The 26,395-nt window shown below is 40.2% G+C and overlaps 1 protein-coding gene across 2 annotated transcripts; it reads right to left on the reverse strand.

Annotated features, from left to right (window-relative positions):
- Positions 1-722: 722 nt before the first annotated feature.
- LOC121697509 lies at positions 723-26,170 on the reverse strand. Of its 2 annotated transcripts, XM_042079052.1 has the most exons (6): positions 26,020-26,170; positions 17,155-17,445; positions 2,984-3,232; positions 2,646-2,750; positions 2,432-2,540; positions 723-2,395 (listed from the first exon to the last, which is right to left on the reverse strand). In XM_042079052.1, the coding sequence occupies exons 1-6, from the start codon at positions 26,078-26,080 to the stop codon at positions 1,102-1,104; spliced, it is 2,109 nt and encodes a 702-aa protein (XP_041934986.1). In that variant the 5' UTR covers positions 26,081-26,170; the 3' UTR covers positions 723-1,101. The 2 variants fall into 2 exon arrangements, with proteins under 2 accessions (XP_041934986.1, XP_041934985.1); XM_042079051.1 differs by having other exon boundaries at positions 723-2,540; positions 26,020-26,169.
- Positions 26,171-26,395: the final 225 nt, after the last annotated feature.

The raw sequence follows: 26,395 nt of genomic DNA on the forward strand, positions 1-26,395 counted from the left end.
TAATCATATAATAACATTGTGCACATTGGAACACAGTGCAACAGTGCTAATAACCACTTTTAGGATGTACACCCTATTATTGACAAACATTACAGTACAATGCCTTAAAAAATACCATTGAATACTTAAGTATTTTTAAAAGCAAGTACTTCAACTCAAGTAAAATATAGACTTAGCAACTTGCACTAACATATACACATATAGCACTGTAACTTTACTTGCATTGGGGTAATATTTGACAAGATGTATCTGTACTTTCACTTAATCTGCATGGGGCCAAAAATAAGCATACCAAAAACTCACATTTCAAGGTTTAGCAGTTCTTGAGATTTTCCTTTGTAGTGCTCCCTTTTGGCCAATGTGTGTTATATTTTGTGCATAGCCTCTATGTGCATTATTTATGAGCTTACAAAGTTTCATGAGAATGGGCCATTTACAGTGGCAGATAATGACTGGTGGAATATGATACGCTATTGGCTCTATACAGGGGTGTTTTCCCCTCTGCATCTGGGTTCAAGTGAGCTTTTGAGGAGCTTATAGCATTCAAACATCTTTGGCTGAGCTGGATGCTTGCTTTGTCTAAACAATAATCATCATCATCATCATTAGTGTATGCACACTTCACAGTTGTGAATTGTATTTGTTGTGGATTATTTCAGCATCACATGTACTGTAGATCCACCTCCATTAGTGCTATTGTTATTCTCATATCAATCATCTGTGTGTCCAGGCGATCCCATTTCCTTGGGATCCGATTTCCTTGGGTCACTGGTTTCATTCAAACTCAAGTTTTCTCATGGGTCACTTTTGCTGTAACTTGGATTCTACTGAACTGTCCATGTTGAATGTGATGAGGGCGGCTCATCTGAGCTGAGCTGGAGGTGCATCAGTGGCTTCATCAGCAGCATTTTTAAATGTAAATGTTTAAAAACACTTATTTTTTTAGTCATTATTACTATTATAGCCATCAGTTGTGTTAGAAGAATTACCACGTGTATCAGGTAATGATTCCTCTTTCTGCCCCCCATGTTTGGTGCTTGCTGCTGATCCAGATCATATGGTTGAGGGTTTGTTGTGTCATGCCTATTACTCTCCTCAGTGTTAACTTGAGTTGGAGTTGTTTGGTCCCCCCACAGCCTTTCTTTCAAACATGTCTTTTTTCATTTTAACATTACCTGGACCTGCACCTTTATCTGAGTTTGAAGATTGATCATTGCTACCTTCAGGTACTTCTAAAGTCTGGGGAACTCCTGAACTGTCTGTTATCATTTTAACATGATCTGGACCGGCACCTTCACCTGAGTTTGAAGATTGATCATTGGTACCTTCAGGTACTTCTAAAGGTTTAGCTTGGCTATTTTTCTTATCATCTAAAGTCTGAGGAACACCTGAAACACCTGTTATTATTTCAACATGATCTGGACCTGCACCTTCATCTGAGTTTGAAGATTGATCATTGCTACCTTCATGTACTTCTAAAGGTGTAGCTTGGTTATCTTTCTTATCATCTAAAGTCTGGGGAACACCTAAACCATCTGTTATTATTTCAACATGATCTGGATCTGCACCTTCATCTGAGTTTGAAGATTGATCATTGCTACCTTCATGTACTTCTAAAGGTGTAGCTTGGTTATCTTTCTTATCATCTAAAGTCTGGGGAACACCTAAACCATCTGTTATTATTTCAACATGATCTGGACCTGCACCTTCATCTGAGTTTGAAGATTGATCATTGCTACCTTCATGTACTTCTAAAGGTGTAGCTTGGTTATCTTTCTTATCATCTAAAGTCTGGGGAACACCTAAACCATCTGTTATTATTTCAACATGATCTGGACCTGCACCTTCATCTGAGTTTGAAGATTGATCATTGCTACCTTCATGTACTTCTAAAGGTGTAGCTTGGTTATCTTTCTTATCATCTAAAGTCTGGGGAACACCTAAACCATCTGTTATTATTTCAACATGATCTGGACCTGCACCTTCATCTGAGTTTGAAGATTGATCATTGCTACCTTCATGTACTTCTAAAGGTGTAGCTTGGTTATCTTTCTTATCATCTAAAGTCTGGGGAACACCTAAACCATCTGTTATTATTTCAACATAATCTGCACCTTCATCTGAGTTTGAAGATTGATCATTGGTACCTTCATGTACTTCTAAAGGTTTAGCTTGGTTATCTTTCTTATCATCTAAAGTCTGGGGAACACCTAAACCGTCTGTTATTATTTCAATATGATCTGGACCTGCACCTTCACCTAAGTTTGAAGACTGATCATGGGTACCTTCAGGTATTTCTAAAGGTTTAGCTGGGTTATCTTTCTTATCATCTAAAGTCTGAGGAACAACTGAACTGTATACATTCTTCGTTTCCTCTTCCTGACTCCAATGTATGATGCTTTTTGATGATCGATACTCTGATGAGTCACTGGTTTGTTCTTTCTCATCTGCATCACCTTCACCTTTCAAGCACAGCAATGGTTTCTTTTCCATTCTTCTTTTCTTCTTAAATCCTTTCTCATTCCCAGCATCGTTTTGCCCTTTTATTCAAATATATACATTACTTGGTTTAATTTAGGGTGATCTTCACAGCTGAATATATCAAATAACACATGCAGTAAAAGTCTGCATTTGTAGAGACTTACCTGTTGACTTCTTGTAGTAATGATAGCAAAACCCAGTGACAGCAGCAGCAACCACAATAACAGCAGCACATACTACACCTATGATGAGTGGGAGACTTCCCGCATCTACAACAGAAATTACATTATTGTGTGTGTATGTTTGTGTGTGTGTGTGTGTGTGTAACCATAACCATATAATTATTAAAACAATTGTTGCTCCCAAGTAGATGGATTGCCTTTGTGTAATGTATCTGTAAGGTGATTTTGTGCCATGCAGCCATGCAACATACAATAACATGTACAGTGTGAAACTAACAGCATTACTGCTTCTATAAAAAACATGAAATTTGAGCAATCACCTGAGGCAAAGCACTCATTGCTGTGGTAGGCCACACTGCTGTTGCTAACTGGGTTGTTCACCATACAGGTGTAGACTAAGTTCTGGTCCTTTTCCTTAGTGATCTGTGGTCCAGTCTGACTCTTCATCTGTGCTTGTAGTCCAAGTCCTGACCAGTTGTAACTCAGCAACTCACCTACTGCTTCACAGTGTAATGTTGCCACAGTAGTGTTGCTTATTTGACAGGTGACCTTTGGTCCTTCCACAGGATCTACAGGCAACAGATCAACAACATTTTGCAATAGTCCTCATTATGAGACCGAACAAAGAATATTATTATCGATATCGAAGCACTGGTGTTACAGATGATCTTTTATTTAGTGACAGGGTCTAGACTCTAGATCAGTGTTACTCATTGTGCGGCTCGCAAGCCACATGTGGCTCATCGAGCGATAATTGGTGGCTCGCATGGTAGCTTTGGCGAGAATTTGGTTTTACTCATTTTGAGTGGCCTAAACTGTTCGACAAAGGCCATCATCTCTGGCCCCAGCTTGATAAAAACAAAAGTAGGCTCTGATTTAGCCTAGTCTACTGTATGACTTCAATGAGATGATCTTAAGTTTCGTTCTGCTTACAGTATCTCACTGCCACTGCAACGACTTTGAATGCAATACGCTGCCCTGTTTACAAATGCTACAGCGGACTTAAACTGCCACCTTGTGGCGATAAGTTGTAATACATTTCAGGCAGCTGCATGAATCACGCAAAGCGCGAATGAAGTGGCCACTTCTAAATGGGACCCACTGTATGTGGTAACAGTCAATACATTTTTTCAAATGTGCTTCATAAACATACAATACTGCACTACAAAAACGCAAACATCTGAATTATGCTTCCCCCTACAACCAAATACAGTAATGAAAGTGAAAGGAAGTTATTAAGCCTTAATGGTGCTTCCTAAAGGGGGTATTGTCAAACCTGCTACTAATACATGTACTAATAAAAATACAGCATGAAGAAAGTCAAGGACATGCATGCCAGCTTCCGCTCATCCCAATATTAAAGTAAATGAAAATGTATTGGCTATGTTATTTCTTTTTTGTGGGATGTCCAATTTATATGTAGAAATGCACATTTGCAAAGGTGACTTAGTATGTTGTCGTAAAAGTGGCTCTCCTTTTAATTTTGCACTGCCAATGTGGCTCTTGTGAAAAAAAATAGTGAGGATCACTGCTCTAGAATAAACAGATCAAATGTTACAAAAGAATGCTTTTTAAAAATGCTATAAGGCAGGGAGGAGAGGGCGGTAAAGGGGTAGGTAGAGAGATATCATCATATTATTGGAGCAAGATTTTACTCAAGGTATGCCATGACCACTATCATACAATTCTATGCACTGAGCAAGCAGCAGCAGGAAGAAAATGACCTGTTCTATAGCAACCTGTACAGAACCTGTAAGAACAGAAGGCACCCCAACAAGATATCTGGTGTAGACTTATGCAAGTTCACCGAGCACAGGCACCGGCAAAGGCAAAAGTGTGCCGTTCTTCCATATCTGTTATCATCGGCCATCGCAGAAAACAGCATCATGCCAAGAGGGGCAGAAATCTGGTCAACCTCCAGTCACTTAAACAGTCCTCACCTACAGGAACCTCATTCTCCATGGGCTGGTGGAACTTCCAATCTGCAGTCAACAAAACTGATTTCATTGCTGGCTATGCCAACCACCTTCCTTGGAACTCCTTGCTCTCAATGAGACGTGTATCAAACCAGAGAACACTGCCATGAAACTCTATGTGCTGGTCATTTACCGCCCACCAGGCCAACTAGGTGGCTTTATGGACGAGCTGGACACTCTGCTGTCCTCCATCTTTGACTGGCATGACTGGCCCCTTATCGGCGATATGAACATCCACTTAAGCCCGGGATAGGCTACACCCAGAGGTGGGACCAAGTCACTGTTTGGCAAGTCACAAGTAAGTCCCAAGTCTTAGCACTCAAGTCCAAGTCAAGTCCCAAGTAAATACAGAGAAGGGCAAGTCGAGTCCAAGTCCAAGTCTCATCAAAGCCAAGTCGAGTCCAAGTCCAAGTCCCAATCTTTTTCAAGTCCTGAACAAGTCATCAGGTACTCTTCACTTAATAATGGCATTATTAGACTATCGATCATAATTTTAACACTTCCATCTAATCCACAGAATTTTTTTTTATAAATACAGATTAAAATATGTTCAATATTTCTGTCTTGAAATCTTTTACGATATATGCATGCGCATACAATATACACATGTGCATACCTGAGTAATCTGTACAAAACGGATAGCTACATGACAAATATATATATTGTTTTTCCAAATTGCGGAGCACACTGTAAGTATGAGTAATAATTTGACTGATGGCATTTCACTGCGCTAGGCCACAGATTTGCCTGCAAACAATGTATTAGGCTGTCTGCCAGTGGCGACTCATAAGGGAAGCAAAAGTCAACACTTTTATATTATTTAAAAGATAATAATGACACAGTAATTTTGTTTTAAAGTATTAATTTCTTAAGAAATACTACACATTTGATGCTGTTTATCTCATTTGTAAATGGTGCACTGTCACTTTAAGCCCATTGTGTGCCACTGTCCACACATTCTCATAATGATCTTTTTTTTACCAGCTCCATTCCTATGGCTAGTCCACAAACTCAAACATTGTTTGTGCCACATGTATAGCACAATATTAACAATGATAAGCATGATATTAAGTTGGCACAAACAGCTTTCATTCCTTTGGAAATAGATGCATGTATGACATGATGCTTGCTTGACATTTTCTGTTTGCAATTAAATGTGAATTATGAGCCTGGTAGCCAGTAGCCACCTAGCTAGCTGAGTGGAATGCGTTTCAATCGGCATATCAATGTGCTTCATGTAAACAAATTATTGAATAGGCCTACTTCAAGACTCACCATTTCCATTACACAAAGGCAAAGACAACTCTTCATATTCTTGTCCACTTTCCAAATCACAGTGAGTGCAGCCTATGTCATAGTGACCTGGATCTCATAGTTTATAACAGTAGTGAGAACCGGATAAATCCGCAATTTCCCCTTATCTCGTATTTGTTGCCTTCATTATTTCCTTTTATACGTTTCTTATATTTAAAAGAAAATATCAATCATCATCAACAATGACAATGCCAGCTGGAACCTGCCACTCGTTTTCTCTCCCTCTCGTGCGTGCTTAGATGGGGTTCTCAATTAAATGCAGTAGGCTAGCATAAGTTCAAGTTGGATCTTAATGGAGAGGACTCGAAAAGTATCATCTTTATGTAACATGCTGTTGGTGCATTTTGACATTGTAAACGTTCTCTAACAAGAGTGCAAATCAGTTTGCAGTAAAGCTACTAGTTATTGGCTAAATGTTGGTCGTTTCTCTGTCTCTTGGTGCCCTACACACAGTGCATAACGCATGTGAGGGTAGCGGCAGCACTGAACTGTGCTCTGGACTGGCCGCTTGTCTCCGCTATTTTTTTTTTTTTTTTTTTTAGTCGCGGAGGGAAAGCATCTCTGGGGTGACTGGTCCACGATCAGGAAATTTAGTTTTTGACTCGAGACATGTCAAGTCGTCACAAGTCAAAGAGGCAAAGTCCGAGTCAAGTCTCGAGTCAATAGTATTCAAGTCCAAGTCGAGTCGCAAGTCATGCCGAATTTTATCAAGTCAAGTCTGAAGTCATTAAAATCATGACTCGAGTCTGACTCGAGTCCAAGTCATGTGACTCGAGTCCACATGTCTGGCTACACCAACACGATTATCGGCTGTCGGACGTTGTCGGACAGTCGGACGAGGTCAGTGACTCGAGTCTGTTCGGTGTGTCACATGCCATCGTCAGTCAGAAGAGCCATCAGCGTTCATTTTGGCTGATTTGACATTGGCCATTATTACACGGCTCTTCATAATGCTGAAGAATGCTCCATTCACTTGAATGGGCTTTCCCAACAACCGTTGCTGTAGTATAAAAGTATAACAGACCGCTGTCAAGTTTTGTGCTTCTATTTCACGTCTTTCATATCACTAAAGACTGGAACTTCATTCAAAAGTGAAAGCGGACGGTTGATCAGCTGTGTTCTAAAGAATGTTTGATTCAAGTTCAGCGTGTGCTGTTGCGAACTATTTGTTTCTCTGCAAAAGCCACGATGAAACGGTAACAAATAGGCTATAGCCTAGGCTATGTAGGCTAAAGAGTCATATCGTGGGGAGTTTATTGTTTCAGTTTGGCAAGTAACCGTGTAATAAGCGGGATAATGTATAGAACGCCGGTCATTATTGGGAAAATATGTCCCTTCAGGGCGGAACAAGACAGGTCCTGTTCCCCTGTCGGGACTTATTTTCCCAATAATGACCGGCGTTCTATACATTATCCCTTACTTAGTTTGCAGAACCCGATTGACGCAAAGTGCGTCAAAAAACACACCCTTCCTTCTCTGTTACATTGCTCCGGAACTGTTCATTGACATGAAACTTTTATTGCATGACAGAGCAGAAGTGGGGCTTTCCAACGAGACTACGCACTTGTCTGTATGATTAAGTATGACAATGAAAAAAAAAATCATGAAATTAAATCAAATTGCATCATATTTACAATCTATTCTTCTCTGCGTTCACCTGCGCACCAATTACTCTCGTGTGAATTACTCGCGAACCCGTGATATGGCAAGCATATCAGATGAAAGAGGAGAAACAGGGCTATCCATTGGTACCATGTATATCGATCCTTCTGCCTTATAAAAACAAAATGACTGCAAAATAATATCATGTACACAAACCAACGCTGCACACCCATTACTCTCGTTTGAATAACTTGCGGACCCGTGATCGGTCAAAATATATACTATATACTGCTGTTGGATGGGCCATTTGTTTTGTGTTTGTGACCATTTTGTGGCAGATTTGTGGGTAGTGTACTTTTTAAAGTTAATTTGAGTAGGGGCTTCTGAATGTGTTTTTACTAGGGCTGTCAAAATAACTGATTAATTTCGATTAATTAATTTGAGAAAAAATAACTGATTAAAAAAATAACGCAGATTAATCGATTCCGTATGACCTTTGACCCCGAGCCGTTGTAGTCAGTAACCATTAGACTGTAAAATGAAGGAGAAAGAAGAAAATGTGCTGACTAGATCATTGATTGGAACATTTACTTTTAAACAACGGCCTGATGGTGTTGATAAAAATAAAGTGTTAATTAAAATAAAGTCCTCTGCAATGTCTGCAGCAAGGAATTTGCATATCACCGGAGTTCGTCAACTCTAAAGTCGCACATCAATGCAAAGAAATAGTGTTGACATTGAGGGAAGTGTTTCATTGTGTCCCCTAGGTTATATCTGTGGCCTGAAATACCTTGTATGTGAAAAACAACTTCTTCCCAAAGCACTTTTGAATTTATTTACTCAGCATATTAGGTCATATCATAGATTATTATGGCCATTATTAAAATAATAATAAAATAGTTTTTGAACTTTAATGTCACTAATGCTGATTATTCAATGATTTATTTAAATTTAAACATTTAAAATACTTTCACAGCAAAAATTATATATGCGATTAATTTAGATTAATATATCACAGAGTATGTAATTAATTAGATTAATTTTTTAATCGATTGACAGCCCTAGTTTTTACCTTGGATTTTGGCACAAGGGATTTTAACATCTAATCCTGTGTATTAATGTAATGCTGAAGATAGCGTAGCCTAGTGACTGCTGTGAATAGGGCAGCAGGCAACTAGGGAAAGCCCTTGTGACAGCACGGAAAGACGGCTGACAGGAGGAAATAGACCCCGCCGGAGCTACAATGGGTTAGCAGCTCATTGTGGCAGTAGCCCAGGCTTTACTAAGCTATGGGCTACACCCTACCAAGCTACAGTACGACATAATGAAAAAATAGCCCTAGAGTCAGCGAGAGCAGGGGCGGAAGATGACTCACTTGTGATAGACATGGTTACTGACCCTGGAACAAATTTGATTACGAGTAAGGAAAACATGTCCATTAGAGAAAATGTGAGACATTATTTATAGCTATGGTAAGGACTATTGAGATAAGGGCAAAACGGCAACATGAGGTAGTCAAATCTAGGTGCCAGCAGGAGATAGATAAACTTATCAAGGAGAGGAGGCAGCTGAAGAAAAAAGCTACAGATGATGAGAAGGAAGGTATTGACTGTCTACAGGCAGATGTGAGGGAGGGGTTGGCAGTGCTAAGAAGAGCTGAAAATATTAGGAAAAATAGGAAGAAGAAATCACAAGCTCGACTGGCATTCTATAAAGACCCATTTAAATTTGTTAAGGATTTATTCGTAATGCAGAAGAGTGGTAGTCTTTTGGAACCTAAGCAGAAGCTTGAGGAGTATTTAGAGGTAGTGCACAAAGATAGGGAGAGGTTCAGAGAGATGGTACTTCCTGCTGATATCCCACCTACCCTGGTAAATTAAGTAGCCAATGTGACGATAGTCCACCAAGGTGGAAAGAGGTGCAAGAAGTAATAAAACGTGCAAGGGCCTCTTCAGCCCCAGGACCTAATGGAGTGCCCTACCGGTTGTATAAGAGTGCACCAGATGTTTTAAGATTTATATGGCAATTTATGAAAATAGTTTGGAAAAAGCAGAGTATTCCGAAGGCTTGGCGGAGGGCTGGGGGAATATTTATTTTAAAAAAAAAGGACGCAGTGGAGATTAATCAATTTAGGCCAATTAGTCTACTGAATGTTGAAGGGAAGGTTTTCTTCAGTGTGGTGGCACGGAGACTGACAAGTTACCTTAAAAGGAATAAACTAATTGATACCACGGTGCAAAAAGCTGGAATTCCTGGCTTCTCCGGGTGTTTAGAGCATACCAGTATGATATGGCACGAAATTCAATTAGCAAAGCGTGAGAAGAGAGACCTGCATGTTGTGTTCTTGGATTTGGCTAATGCTTTTGGGTCAGTGCCACATAGTCTGTTGTGGGAGGCCTTTAATTATTTCAGAAACCCAGGTAGCATTAAAAGCTTAGTAAAAGCATACTTTCTGGATATTCAAATATGTTTTACTACAGCTGAGTACACCACAGGGTGGCAGCAACTCGAGATAGGAATCATGGTGGGATGTACCATCTCCCCACTTGCTTTTACAATGGCAATGGAGGTCATCATTAGGGCCTCAAAAAGGGTAGTGGGTGGGGAAAGTTGCTGGAAGGGCCATGCACCCCCCCCCCCCCCCCCATTAGGGCTTTCATGGACGACATGACAACCTTGAGTCAACAGTTGAATGCACCAACAGGTTGCTGGATAAGTTAAATAGCAATCTGCAATGGGCCAGAATGAAGGTGGAGCCATGTAAGTCTAGGGGCTGTATTTTGCACACCAGCGCATGGCGTAAAACTCGTTTTCCACCCGCGCAAAGTTTAATTCAGTATTTTGCACGTTTATTTTTTAAACAATGCGCCCAGGGGTGTGGCAATTAACAACCTAGGGAGGGGCCTGGCGGATTGACTAAAAATCGCTATTGTACACCTGGTCAGAAATCTATGCCGAGTTGTTTATATGTTATTTTAAGAGTGCATTGTCAACAGTCATATTAGCAGGTGCACGCACCATCCTTCTATCATTCATGAACGCACACCAGCGCACGTCCATGCAAAACATTACAAATTGCACGATTACAATCGGAAACATAATTAGAATAAAGTAGGGCTGTCAAAATTAGCGTGATAATAACGTGTTAACGCAATCATATTTTAATTTGATTAAGAAAAAATTATGCAATTAACGCACGTTGTCTTTGACCCCTTGAATGACCCGTATTGAGGTGTTCCACACAGGGCGTGCGACACTGATTAACAGTAGCTGTGCCGCCAAGTGGTAGTCTCATAGAAGGGTGTTCAGCCACATTAAAAAGAATCAGCACAGAAGTTGAATTATGCATGAAGTTAAATATAAGCATGCAGACCAGTTTATATAGTGGAGAGGCATATGGCTGATGTATGCGCGAGTCATTTTATGGATGTGGCGGGTCAGTGGAACATTGAAGAGAAAGTGAGCACGCTGAACACAGACAGTGCTAGAAATATGATTGCAGCTTCGAAACAGCTACCATTCGAACATCTGCCGTGCACGGCTCATAGCCTTCAACGCTCAGTCACAGTGTCTCTACAAAACAGTGCATTTGACGGACCAAACAAGATGGCAGCTCTCTTCTTTTCTTCTGACTCTGAGTCAGACGAGGAGCAGGATGACATTGAAAACTGCCTAACACGCTATAGGGCTGAGCCAGTCCTTTGCAAGGAGTGTCCCTTAGAATGGTGGTGCAAACATGCTTGTATCTACAACAAGTTAGCATGTCTTGCCAAGAAATACTTGGCAACACTGGCACATCTGTACCTTGTGAGAGATTGTTTTCCCTCTCAGGTCATGTTGTTCAGAAAAAGCGAGCTGCCTTGTCATCTAGAAATGTGACCAAACTTGTGTGTCTTAGCAGCTGGCTTAGGACAACTAAATAGTAAGTTTAGGGAAATACCAATCTATATCATTCAAAATAATGTGAGACTTAGTCTCTCAGAGTTCAGAGTTCACTGAGTTCTCACTGTGAATTTGAAAGGTCTACTTTCTGTTTTGCCCACAGAATGTCAACATCCATATCAGAATTATGTTTTTGTTTTTAGTTCCACTTGAAAGGTCTACTTTCTGTTCTGCCCACAGACTGTCAACATCTATATCAGAATTTATTTTGTTTTTTGTTCCACTTTACATTCAATAATTGTAAGTGACTTCTTGATTACAAATGCAGTAAGTGACAGCCAGTCAATAAAACCCCCTTGAGATCAATTGGTCTAGTTTTTACTTCTTAAGTACATTTGGTATGAATGACAATGTGTCATTACATTTGATAATCTCATTTAACTTCAATTGGAGTGGATTTAAAATATAATTTTAAAAATGTGATTAATCGTGAGTTAACTCACCATTACTATGCGATTAATCAACTAAAACATTTTAATCGTTTGACAGCCCTAGAATAAAGATATTACGAATAGGGATCAACCGATATATCGGCCGGCCGATATTTGCGTTTTTTAAGTGTATCGGCATCGGCCGATAAGCGGCTGCGTTCGCCGATAGTTTTTCCTCCGCATTATTTACATACAGGCATCCACAGGCAGCTCTGTGGGGACATTCTAAAACGCTTAACGTGAAAAAGCTTAACGTGGCTTAAGGTAGGAAATTTGGTGATGATTCATCGTTGTTTTCCTACCTTAAGCCACGTTAAGCTTTTTCACGTTAAGCGTTTTAGAATGCCCAGCTCTGTGTTGCTGGAGACGCTGCAATTCACGTGCAGACTGCCCCTCCCTCACTGAGCAGAGTGCCGGTGTTATACGGTAACTGGCTTTCATGTTAACTGGCTGGACTGTTTACTTTGCCTCTGGAGTTGACGTAACCGCCCCCTTCTCTTGCAGGTGTGTTCAGCTGATGATTTAGCCTTCGATACCTGGCCGCAGATTCGTCTGTTGAACTGAAGTTCAAATAGACATATTTTGTGATGCTGCACTTTGTTGTTTAATAAAGCTTTACAACACGATGTGTCGACGTTGGAAGTGTCAGGTTGTCTGTAGGCTAGGCTACATGCGCTGGACCATGAATATGCCACCAAATAAATAAAACTAAATAAACTCCACGTGGGTCTCGATCCACTACTAAATTAAACTACTTGCATGATAACCTGACATTAACCTGCTCGCGCCACTAACCAGACTGACACTTGCCAGCAAAACTGGCCACACTTATTTACTAGGCCTACAAGTAAAAGAGGTCACCTAGTATGTTATTGTGTTTGTAGCAGGTTAACACAGTGGATCATGGTAACTGGCTACTGTGTTATCTTGTTACATTGGCCAAGCCATTTAGACCTTCAAAGTATAGCCTAGGCCTAATGGTTTTTACGTTTCACTGACTGCTGGTCAGGCTGCCCGCGGCCACCTAGTCTATCTTCAGCCTAAATTGAGGAAGCATTGCTGGTCAAAAAATGTATAAATTTAAAAAACTGAATGGCGAGGATTGAACCCGTAGGCTAGTCTAAAAAAACATAACAAATCATCCTGTTGAGCCACATATGTAACTTATCACTTGATAAGAATTAAATTATTAAAATATAATCCAATACATGGACAATTCCATGGAAAATTAAGTTTTTTGTAACATCCATAACGCCAATAAAATGTGATGGTATGATGTGAATGATTACATGAAATTTAAGCATTTGCTATTTTTGGCTGAAGAATGTACATGAGAAAAAATGCACAAACAATGAATGTTATCATTCACATCATACAAATGCCAAGGCATTTCACTGGCGTTATGGATGTGACAAAAAGTCCATTTTCCGTGGAATTGTCCACATCTCAATGTGGACAATTAACATGTTATGTTAACATGTCAAAACACGAACGTAAATAGCCTAGGCCTACGTGTATCTTGTGATATTTGATATTACATATCTTTTGTGATGCTCAATGCAGCTCATTGCACTTCTAATGGAGGGTGATGTGGTACAACATAATGACTGAGCTAGGCTTAAGACTAACAACAGTAGAATGCAATAGGTGCAGTGATGGCTCATGATGCAATACAAGGAACAATCATAGCCAGAATTTTGTTTAAAGAAGACAAAAGGTCAAAGTCTGGTCAATTGTGATAGAAATGCTGTAACTTTAGGCTTAGGCCTACTCATTAAAATCAACAGAGAGCCCACTACCTGTATATTGTAACCCAAAACTTAAAGACATGTCAAGATAGGCTACACAGTGCAGCTACTGGCCATTTCTGTGCCCTAACTGGTGAAATACAGTATTAACCTAAGTATGTCATTATATGGCCAACTATAAAGATGTAATCTGACTGTTCCCAGGGATGGGTAGTATTTCTGAAACATGTAATAGGTGTTTCAAATGCAAAATAGTAATTTTGTAATTTTAAAAATACTGCAAAATACTATATGTGAAAAACACAAAAAAAGTAGATACTACAGACAGGTGTAATGAATAATTGGTAATTGGGCAACAATGGTTTATGTTTATCGCAATCAGCTAATGTGAGAACAGCTGTGTTCAACAACACTTACAGCTTTTCAGTGACAGCTATTGCTGAAGCATCAGCTCTGGTCTGAAGCACTGGTGTGAAGTGGTACCCAGATAGGTCAGTCACTTAGGCCTACCATATATCGTGGTGTTTGCAGTTTGGTTTATTGCCTTGGCTAATGTGGCCATTGACAGTTTATGAAGTTCCTCTGTCAAAGGTAGAGAGGTTGGAAAAAATGATCAACTCCTTTGTCAGAAAATGGCTCGGAGTCCCACGCTGCTTAAGCAGTGTAGCCTTGTATGGGAAAGGCATTGTAGACTTGCCAATATCTAGTCTGACAGAGGAATTTAAGTGTGCTAAGGCTAGATTGGAAATGACTCTTAATCAGTCCAAGGACCCAGTGATGAGAAAAGTTAATGCAGGGAGGAAGTGGAACCCATAACAGGCAGTTAAGCAAGCTCAATCAGCATTGAGGCATAGGGATATAATGGGCCATGTGCAGCACGGGTAGGGGGATCTAGGGGTGGGCGTAAGTAAACCCTTGTAGAGCAAGGCTTCTGCAGGAGAAAAGAGGAAAATGGTAGTGAAGGAAATGTATAGACAGGAGGAGACTGTAAGATGTACTAAGGCAGTGTCACAGGCAAAACAAGGGCAGTGGGTGAACTGGGAAGGGGTGGAAAAAAGACGGATTAAGATAGATAGATTTCAATTTCCCCGTAGGGATCAATAAAGTATCTATCTATCTATCTATCTATCTATCTATCTATCTATCTATATCCTATCAGGGTGCAAGGTAAGTCTCACCCAGGGGCGGTATATGTGGCATCATAACCAGGTATTGAAATGTGTGGCAGCGACAATTGAGGATACAAGGAGAGAAGTCAATTCATTAGCAGCTAGTAAAGGGGTTAGGCAAATTAACTTTGTACGTCAGGGGGATAATCCTCGTTCCGCAAAGGCCAGGTGTAAAACCGGCCAGTTGGAAAATCGAGCGGGCTGGGAAATGAAGGTTGATCTTGGCCAGCAGATGGCGGTACCTCCACATATAGTGAGTACTAAATTAAGACCTGACGTAATTCTATGGTCGGATTCAGAGAAGATACTGTAGTTTACTTCTTTGAACTCACTGTTCCTTGGGAAGACAGAGTGGAAGAGGCCACTGAGCTGAAGAGAGCGAAATACACTATAATAGCAGAGGCAGCCAAGCAAGGTTGGAGTAGGGATGGCGGAATTAAAAAAAAATCTTAACCGGCCACTGAGCCTCATTAACCGGTTAAAGTCGGTCACCGAAAATTCTATAACTGCCATTTATGATACCCGTGTCCTGTCCATTCCAGAAAATCCCCCCATTTTAGAATGGTTAGGCTCCCATCACACAATGTTAGTTTGTGCCCTTTGTATTATAAATTTTCCCCAATCATTGTCCACTACTTGTGGAGGAATAAGGGTATTGTTTTGGGGAGAAAAATAATTGCTTTCCCTGCGCACCCACGCACAGGCACACATTACGCACAACGTCAACCTTCCATGCAACGCAGCACCGAGCTTGGGCTATAAAAAGCTCACGTTACAAAGTCACAAACAGAGAACGCTACATTTGGTGGTGTTACAGGAAAGTATATTAACCAACGTCTTCGTAAAAAAACTTACCGATTGCCAACAGCCTCTGTAGCGTGCTGCACAATTTAGCACATGCTCACATTTATCATTGCCAACAGCCTCTGTAGCGTGCTGCACAATTTAGCACATGCTCACATTTATCATTTTTAGATATTGAGTGATCATATCGCCCCATACAATACAACACCAATAACACGTGTGTGCGCAGTGTAATAACTGACACTGGCTGGCATTCGGGAGCTTTAAAAATAGTGTTTTTTGGGGTTTTTTTAACCGGCGGCAGAAAATTTTAACCGGTCAACGTTGATTCGGTCAACCACTGGTTAAACGGCTACCGGTTAACATCCCTAGGTTGGAGTGCATGATTAAGGCCTATTGAAATCAGTGCACAAGGGTTTGTGGCCAGATCTGCTATTGGCTTGCTGTCTGAATTGGGCATTTGTGGTCGAAGTCTAAGGCAGGTGGTTAGTAACATGTCCTTGGCAGCAGAACGAGCAAGCGAATGGTTGTGGGTAAGGAGAAGTTACCCTTCCTGGGGCGCAAGCTAAAGTAAGCTAACCGGCTCATTTGTTTTGTGTTTTTGATGGACTGTGCCTAGGTTGGTTAAGGGTATTTGGATGTTTATTGTGGTAATATGGTGGCGACATGGGGCGTAAGTTAACTGGCTAATTTGTTTTGTGTTTGTGATGGGCTGTGCCTAGGTTGATGGTGGTTGGCTAGGGTTTTTATGGTTATGGTTCAGTCCGCATCAACGTGACGGACTGACCTAGCCAACCTATGCCATGCCTAGGTTGGTTAAGGGCATTTGGATGTTTATTGTGGTAATATGGTGGCAACATAGGGCGTAAGCTAACTGGCTAATCTGTTCTGTGTTTGTGATGGGGCGTAAGCTAACTAGCTAAGTTAACTGGCTAATTTGTTTTGTGTTTGTGATGGGCTGTGCCTAGGTTGATGGTGGTTGGCTAGGGTTTTTATGGTTATGGTTCAGTCCACATCAACGGGACGGACCAACCTAACCAACCTAGACCATGCCTAGGCTGGTTAAGAGTATTTTGAGTATTGGATATTTCAATGTGGTAATATGGTGGCAGCATGGAGGGGAGTGTCATGCTGTCACCTGCAGTTTCCACACGTGTTTTTATGCATAACTTCCACTTTTCCCTCATTAAAGTTTCCAGAATGCATATGCATGATGAGTAAGTAAGACAAATTACTCATTTGGCATTCTGCACTCCTGTGGCATACAGTGTCATGCACTAGGCAACAAAATTGCATTTAAAAAGTGTGCTAACAAATTAACCTAGTTTTAGGAATTATTTTATTTACTGTTGAAACTGTATGACCCATAAAAGTTCATTCGAGCTTAAAAATAATGCTAATTGCCATTGCACACATATCATACACATGCACCAATGATTTTGTTCTAATTTGTTGTACAATTAATTTTATTATGCCATTAGGTGAATAAATGTTGTTGCACTTACCAATTACTTCAACGGTGTGCTTTATAATCTTTAAATCTGTACCAATAAGCAGTTCTGCTTCATAATCTCCATTGTCATCTTTGGTTAGTTTTACAATGGTTACATCGCCAGTTTTTATGTCTAACTTGGTCCGTCCTTTGAATGTTAAATATTCAGTGGGATCTGCTCTGTCCCACTCCACCATCTTGTTGCCTTTGTGCTTCCATAGAATTTCATCTATATCTCCTTTCACCCCGGGCTGTAGTGTTACATTTCCATTAGTGGCTGCACGGATGGTGTTTGAGGACCCACCTTGAAAGAAAGGGCATAAGATACTAATTGAGACTCCTACATCCATTATGAGTGTTTTATGAGTGATTACATTTTATTGTAAGACAACAACAACACAACAAGCAAAAAACAAGCAAACATTTCCTCAGGTGCCAATGACATTTTCTAGGTTGGACAATAAGTCCCTACTATTACAAAATTATTACAAATCTGAAATAACAAATCTGTGATCTGACACTCTAATCAATCTAAATATTTGCTATGTGAGTGGGTCATTTATCAGCATTGCATCAGCTTTGTTATGTGTGATCAGCTAGTTTTTGCCATTTAAAACAAGCACTGACCTTTATAGTATCACACAAGCTGATATCTTGATAGGGGAGCGTACCTATGTTCCCCGGGTCCTATGTTCCCCGCTATTTGTATGGGACCGGGGAACATAGGACCCTTTTTGTAGAAAAGGGTCCTATGTTCCCCACCTTGTATCTGACCACGGAAATTGCATGGGATATGCTTGCGAGTGCACATTTCGTTTCGGTAGCAAAGTGTATTTTTCTGTCAATGTTGCTTGCCGTAGCACACCAGGTAGACCTACACATACGCGCACGGTGCAATATTGACACAAGCCAGAAGGGCGATTTTCCTAACTTTCACATTGAGTATAGCGGAGTAAAAGAATAGATGAAGAACATTTTTTATAACATAGGCCTACAATGGTTTTACTTGTGTAGTGCTTACTGAATATAACGAGTTCAAAGTTAACATTCTAGGTAACTTCGCATTGTCCGCTTCAGCACTAAATTGAGGACAGCAACACACACTGCACCTCTCACAGAAGAAACGCGCTACAACTACATGCCTTTTTAAGTTGATATTTAATTGGTTTGTTTTGTTCATTTTTCCATTCGCTGGCACGCTGCAGGGGGGACTGCACGTTGCTCCGAAGCCCCTTTGGTCTGACTCGTCAATAATCCAAAAATGTCCCTTTGGGTCTACAGCCCAGTATAGTTTGATATCTCTTTGTTCCATTAAAATTAATCCCATTCTCCCGACAGCTCAACCAAAGGCTATTTTAGATCACCTCCTTCACCTCTTGTACAGTAAGAATCAACAATGACATGCCAAGTGCAAAGACAATGACAAGCTTGGGACTGAAGCCATGCAGACTCGGCTAGATTTAAACACAGCAGGCCGTTGCAGCAAGACAGTGAGCCAATCCTAAAATCATAGGAAAACAGGTGGGGCTGTGTCATTAGGCTGATTGCCACTGACACCAGCTACTGTTACATACAAGACTTAAGTGTCTCAATTAAATCAATTAAACGTGACTATATCACACTGGGCTCCGCACTGCGCCTCTGTGCAAAGAACTTCAGTTTGTGGCGCCCCCTCTTTTTTACGCTACTTTAAACTGGTCTTGGAAAATTAGCTAATGTTAGCTTTTGGGGTAAGCAAGGGTTAATGAAATGTTCATTTTATCCATGTATAAATTAATTTAGAAACACTTTTTATCCGAAGCGACTTAATTTGGTCAATTTACTTGTTACTTCTAAGGGCTAGTCTCCCTTAGAGCAACTTAGGCTGAGATTTTAACCCACAATGTCCAGGCTAGCATGCTAGCCTGATTCCTTAACCGCTACCGCATCCTCTGTAAGCCAGAAAATAGTTGAGATGTGTTCTATGTAGTGAGATACGTGTTTGTATGTTAAAATAATGATTTTATACAGTTAGGCGTGTATCCAAGTATCAAATGAATCATGCCTTCTCCCTCCGCCCCGTCTCTTCAGCCCCAGGACCGAGGCGTTCAGGTGGCGTGACTGGCGTGCCCTGTCTGCAATCCTGCCTTTCAGTAAGGTAAGTGTAAGTCTTGTAGCACTGTTTAGCCTATGTTTCTGACATTTAAAACTCAAAAACCCAAATATATTACATAAAGGTGTTATCAGGGATTAAAATTCTCGTTCGTATGACGGACAATCGTCATTTGGAAATTCGAGTCCCCGGTGGTGCACTCGTAATCAAAGATAACGGTCTCTCTAAAAGCTGAATGTGGAAAGCTGGACACGTGCTCCACTCTAGAATATTTCGCCCTCAGCGTGCGCCATCTTGACTACATAGCGGGAGGGAGCATTTTCAAACTCGTGGTAATCGTGGTTGAGAACTGAAGCAGCAGCAATGGAAACACACTTTACAGAGTTACAATCTAGTTATAACATTTAAACAATGACAGATTCTTTGTGGTGCTGCAGCGATTAGTCGACTTATTCAACATAATCCACCATGAAAATTTACAGAGCCGTATATAGAGTTCCGACAACTGAAATCATAGGCGCCATCTTTAAGACACAAGTTCGATCATTGTAAAACTTTGTATTACGTCTGCCAATGGAACTAATTGGGATGTTGCAACTAATCGCTCGTTATCATAAACTGTTAGTGAATCTGAATTTTAAAAGGTTTCTCATATTTTGCTAAAATATAAATGCTTTTACAAATATGTTACGTTTAATGTTTCGAGAAGGCAGATAAGTATGCCTACATCGCCTAATCAGTGGAGCCGCGTTTACCTTACCTTCTCCTTCTCCGATAGACATTGGCTAAAAATGTCAACTTCTTGGTGTTATTTTAAGTGCACAAACGAACATGATGCCACCTGTGATATCGACAATCAAGGTGCGCGTAAAGGGACAGCGTCCTCAACACAGAAGGAGATCATATATTGATGTGGCGTGCAGAACGCATCTCAGATCGTGGCATAACTCACAAAACAGAACACACTTACCATAAGCATATGTAGTTAAGTAAGGTGATACATGTCAATAACACAGTACGGTGAGTTATGTCCATAGTCAACTACATAGTGTGTTCTATAGCCTAATGGAAATGCTGTAGGCTACGTATGCTTAGATTTAATACATGTTTTTGAAAACTTTACTTAATGAGTTTCTAACAAAAGTAGGCTGATACATATTTTATATTTTGGCCCTTCAGATGAGTTCAAAATAAAATGGGCAAAAAAAATAACAAACACTTTTTTATTTTTTTTATTAGTGGTTTAGATTATTCAACAAGTCGACAAATTAGTCAGAAAAAAAAACTTTTGAGACCTTTTGTTTGGGCAGCCTTATTTTTCGTTCTTTTGTATTTTCATTATTATATTTTTGTAAATAAATACCTCTGAATCTATGCTATGTAGTTACTTTCCACTTTTGCCATCTCCTATCTTTTGTTCATGTTCTACAAACCCCTAGACTGGGACATGACAAAATTGGGGACTCGATCCGGTCCTTTGTTCCCAGTTGTTTAATCAATTTGGGGCTCACCCTTTTTTTTCCCTTTTTTAAAAAAAAAGTCTTTAAGGAAACACGCTGTAATCAAGAAGCTCTGGTGAGTTAGACTTTTGATTGTTTTTTTATTTGGGTGGTGGTTTCTGAAAGCAACTCCGGGGGGAGGTTCCTTGTGGACCTTCAATTGGTACATTTTTGAAGATATGCCAGGTGTTAGTTTTGGGGTAGGTAAGTAGGGACCAGAGTTTCATGCCCAAGCACGTAGGTAGGTTACAGCGTTGCAGTTTTTGGGGTTTTCTCATATATTTCTTTTGGAGATGGCATTTTTGTTAGTTGCAAGGCTGCGTTTTGTGTTAACAGAGGTTGTCTCTCCTCCCTCCATCACTCTGCCTTGTGTATGATGAAATGATGGACGCCACAACGGACTTTAACTTTTACGGTTTCATTGCTGGGATGTAAGACAAAATAAACAAAAATCAAACAGGGAGCTAACCAGTCACGTCTAGGGCTGAGCACCAAAACACGATTCTAGTATGGCACCGGTGCCGACGCAAACGGTAGTAATCACACCAAATGACAACGTGGATTTTGGTGCCTCATTTTTTTTTTTTTTCCAACACTGTCCACATAGATTAGTGGACAGTGTTTGAAGTAGTTTCAAGTAGTTTACTTGAAAGCAATATCACAAGCTCTAGCAGTCACTACGCAAAAGGCAATGAAACATTAACAGTATAGCCTACTTTAGACGATAACCTTGCTAATGTGCTAACTGGCATCTATCTGAGATGTTATCAGCAAAGTTGTAATGTGAAAACTTGTTTCACGGTGTGTTCCGAACAACATAATGACATGACGACGTTAACCTTTCATGTGCATGAGGCCCATATACCATCACAATGAATAGCAGGGATTTTGTAAAAAATAAGCTGACCCGCTCCACAACATCTATAATGTATTAGTATTTAGAATATTTTTTCCTTTGTCATAACTGTATTACAATTTACATATTAATTTGTCACTTGTAATATATACTTTGTGAGGATGCAGCCCATTCGAAAATCACTTAAAACCCAGCAACCAATTACAACAGCTTATCCAGTATGGCCTGATCTTTATTCATGTCAATACTGACTTCCAGTTCTGTCCATCTCCTGACATTAAAGCGTAACTCTTTTTTTAAGTATATTTTTGGGCTTTTTTGCCTTTATTTATATAGGATAGTAGAGAGAGACAGGAAGTAAGTGGGAGAGAGAGATGGGGTGGGATCGGGAAATGACCACAGGCCGGATTCGAACCTGGGTGCCCGTGGGCACTTGGACCCGTTCATGGCACGAGCACTGTGGCCTGCTGCACCACAGCGCCCCCCCCTTAAAGCGTAACTCTAGCGAAAATTGACTCCAGGGTCTTTTTCTGCGTTAGCTAATCCACTGTTTGCTATTTGGGGCTATAGTGTATACCGGGGCAAGCTCTGTAGTGGTTGATGAAAAATACTGTCTCTATGTCTTATTTGATGTGTTTTTAAGTAAGGGATAATTACCGGCGGATAATACATTATACCGCTTATTACAGGGCTACTTGCCAAAACAAGAAAAAAACTTGCCACGATGAATCTTCAACAATGTTTTTACTACCGTTTTGTGGCTTCCGCTGATAAAATAAATAGTTTGCCAAACAGATGGAACAGACAGTGTCAAGTGTTGCGTGGCAACGTCTTACTAGCTGAATCAAAAGCACATAACCCGTTGCCATTGACTGCGGTCATTATATACTTTGTGCAGCGTTTATTATATAGACTTAACAGACCTCCGAATGTTGGGAAGGCTCATTCATGTGAATGGAACTTTCTACAGCACTCTGAAGAGCTGTGTGATGATGCAGAAAAACTTCTGGGGGTCAATTTTTGCCAGAGTTATACTTCAATGCTCTTCTCAAATCAACACAACTCCATCTCAATGTAAATGGCCATTGCCAACCTTCGGTTAACACAGACATGTCAACAAGGGCCTTAATATTTTAAAGACATGTCAACAAGGCCCTTAATATTTAAAAATATATAAATATTATTATTAAAAATGCAATGTCATGTATGCTGATCAAGTGTTGCATGTTCTGTCTAAACAGGAGCTGTAAGGAAGAACCATGCTGCTGGTAGTGCTGCGGACTCAGATGTGGACTCGTTTGCCATAAGGTGGTTCAACCTAGCCAGTGACCGGGGCGGTGGTAGGAAAGAACAGGAAAAAAACAGGCAGGAAGCACTACGAGAGGCTTCACACGACCTAGTTCCCAGAGTTTTGGTAAGGGTTTAAAGTATAAGTATTGAGTACATCAGCCAATGTCTGTTGCTGGAACTCAATGTAGTACTGTGTCTTGTGTATTCTCACTGGATTTGGATGTTAAAATTGTTTGGGTTTTTTTTTGCCTAAATTGATAGAAAAGGGATAGAAATAGACATTCCACTTCATCTTCAAATTTGTACCCTCCATTTTCACATTTTTATGACATCATTTAAGCGGAGCTTAATTTACACTATAGGCCCACTACAAGGACCTAAACCATGCTGGATTTGGATATATATATATATATGTATTTATTTATTTATTTTTGCTTAAATTGTTTGAACAGGGATAGAAATAGACATTCCACTTTGTCTTCTAATTTGTACCCTCCATTTTCACATTTTTCAAATGTTCTTGTTCCAAGACTAAGACTTGTCATCTTTCTCAAACAAGATTTTTACATTTCCAATCTAGTGGAAGCATTACACACTGCATCACAAATCATTCATTCTCAAATTCAACTCAACTCAAATCATTAACTTTGATAATCTTGATTATCTTGATAATGTTGAGTCATGTCATTTTTGTACAGGAAGCATTAGCCAAGGATTGTCATGTGTGCTGATTGCCTTTTTTGTCTCAACAGGGGCAGTAAGGACAAGATCCACCCACCACCCAGTGCATGCTACATATGTGTGTGTAATAAATTGAGAGGGAAAGTGTGTGTGATAACTGAAATTTAATAAAATAAGTAAAATTTTGAATTTGTGCTTCTTTTCTGAAATACATTAGTACAAGGTTTTGATTTTTAGATAAATTATCATTATTATTTGTTAATTATCAATTATTATTATGTTACTGTTTAAAAAGCTTTATTAGTAATCCTTTATATATTTGACAATCTTAACTTTTTAAAGCTTGAAATTCTGAACAAATACTGTAACTCCGTAAAATGAGCTGGTCCGCATTTGGCCCAAATAAGATCCGCAATCGCCACTATCGAACACTCATCTGCTCCGGATCTGGCCCAGATCATGACGATAATTTGCACATTTGGCCCGGATCCGCCAAATAAAAAACACATCTGGTTCAGAGCCGTCCCAGAGCTGGGCCAGATCATGAAAACGGATGCAGAACGGTATTGGCCCGTTGTCCCAAAAGACACCGGCCCAGGTCCGTTTTGCGGATCCGGCCCAGATCTGAAGGTGGATCTGGGCCGGATCCAGGCCAAATACATTTTGCTATCTGGGAAGAGTCATGTATGTTCTCATCATCTATATATCATCAGGCTACCTTCTATGCCTCAATATGCCTACAAACTGTATGCCACTGCCCTACAACCCCCCCCCCCCCCCCACACACACACACACACATACACACAAACAAACACACACACACACAAACACACTTGCTTGAAAGACATTTAACCATATGCCAATGTATGCACACAGTCACTTAAGTAAAACAAAAAGAAAAGTAAAATGATAATCCTTTTTATCATTTTGTTTAGTTGTTGTGTTATTTAGCTGTTTTGAAGCCTTATTCCTGTAAAACAAATTGACAATTAAGAAATATTTTTGAAACTGATCAAATTTCACCTAAACATAGGTATGCACTGCTACGCACTGGTAACATTTTGTTATGCTCTGCTACGCACTGGTAACATCTGAATGCTTCCAGCTAAACCAGCTCGACAGGATATAGTATTTTGCCAGTATGCAAGTCCACAGATGTCAATCACTAAGTTTACTATTTTTATTTGTTGATGTTTATAGGGCGAAGCCGTGCAATGTTCCTTAGATAGAAAAAGGCACTTCGAGACATACTGTTTATGTGTGCACTAAATGAAAGTGTATTGTCCAGTATAACACCAAGGCTCTTGACCTGGTTGGAGCAATTAAGGGATGGTGCTGCCATCTATACAAAGGGTGAAAGGTTCCATCTCAGCAAGAGCTGATTTAGAGCCAACCACTAACAGCTCAATCTTACTGCTACAGTATTCAGCTTCAGTAGGCTATTAATATTTTCGTATGCTGTTAAATACATGCCTACATTGGTGGTCCATTTGTGAGAAACACTTAAGACAAGTTGAAAGAACTCACTATGAGCTGCAAACTGACATTTTAAACAAAACGCCCACGCACGACTGAAAGAGGGGATGCAGCGTGACACCACGCATATAGCCTATGTCGTGACTCGTGTAGTAGCCTACCAGTGGATCAGCAGCACCGTAACAGTGGATCACCACCGATACGCAACAGACACGCGACGTTCACGCCACGGTGAATCATGTGGATTATAATGACAACTGGTAGCGTAGATAATAGCTTTGATTGAGCCTAAGTGACGCATATTTGGGTAGACAGTAGCCCTACTTGGTTCTGTACTTTTCCCGAATGCACAGATTGGTATAGTAGTAGTAGACTACGCCGCTGCTTCAGGGCGAAGAAAAAACATTTCGCTGCGCGTCTGGGTCCTGTTTAGCGGAACGATATTCATCTGGCTAGGGTCAGGTTAGGTCCTGTTCGCCCTGTCGACTAGCTTTATAATATAATGATATTATCTTTACATTGTTGTACTTCCGCGGCGGGGTCGGCGGACAATATATTATCCCTAGGCAAAGAGACTGACAAAATGCAAATTTGTCATTGCATGACAAAGCCATGGGAGTGCTGGTAGATTGGTTAACAAAGCGGTTGACATGACGTTTGATGACTCCACGGGTTGGTAGGAGGAGAGGTTTTTGGCATTTCCACTATAGGACATAGCTAATCCCGACATCAAAATATCCTCGAAACCCAGTGGTAATTTAGGTTTATCATGCTAATTTCCTAAACGTTGTGCACTATAAATCACAATACAATTTATGATGACGATTGGATAAACACCCATAGGTGGGCTAATTAAAAGTATGCTACCGGCTGTCGATTTAGAAATGTCAACAGGGTTTTTCTTATGAATGTCAATCAGCTTCAAGTTCACGAACAATACGGACTATAAGAAACACTTGTTAACATGTCAAGCATGGCACTTACCATGAAACAGACTGAAAATAAGACAGAAAACGATCGTCGTCTTCAAAAATCTCGGACTCATTATGATACTGAGAGCTATGAAAGTGAAAGTGTTCGGGTAGAATTATTATTGGCAGTAGGCTAGGCTAGAATAGATAAGGGCAGTAAACGACCTTTGGCTTTTTTGTGTAGGCTAGGCCTACTTTATTAAATTTTTTCCCTGAATGCTTAAACACTAATCGTGATTCTTATAGCACAATTTCTAAAACTATTCATTTGTAGGCCTATAGCAAAACCACTCACTGAGTTTGCAAAACTAAAAGCACAAACACTGCTTTGCACTCAGTTTGCATTTTGCATAACTGTACAATCCACTGCACAGCACGCTTTTTGTGGA

This window comes from Alosa sapidissima, chromosome 22 (genome assembly GCF_018492685.1).
Source record: "Alosa sapidissima isolate fAloSap1 chromosome 22, fAloSap1.pri, whole genome shotgun sequence".
Lineage (NCBI taxonomy): Eukaryota > Metazoa > Chordata > Actinopteri > Clupeiformes > Clupeidae > Alosa > Alosa sapidissima.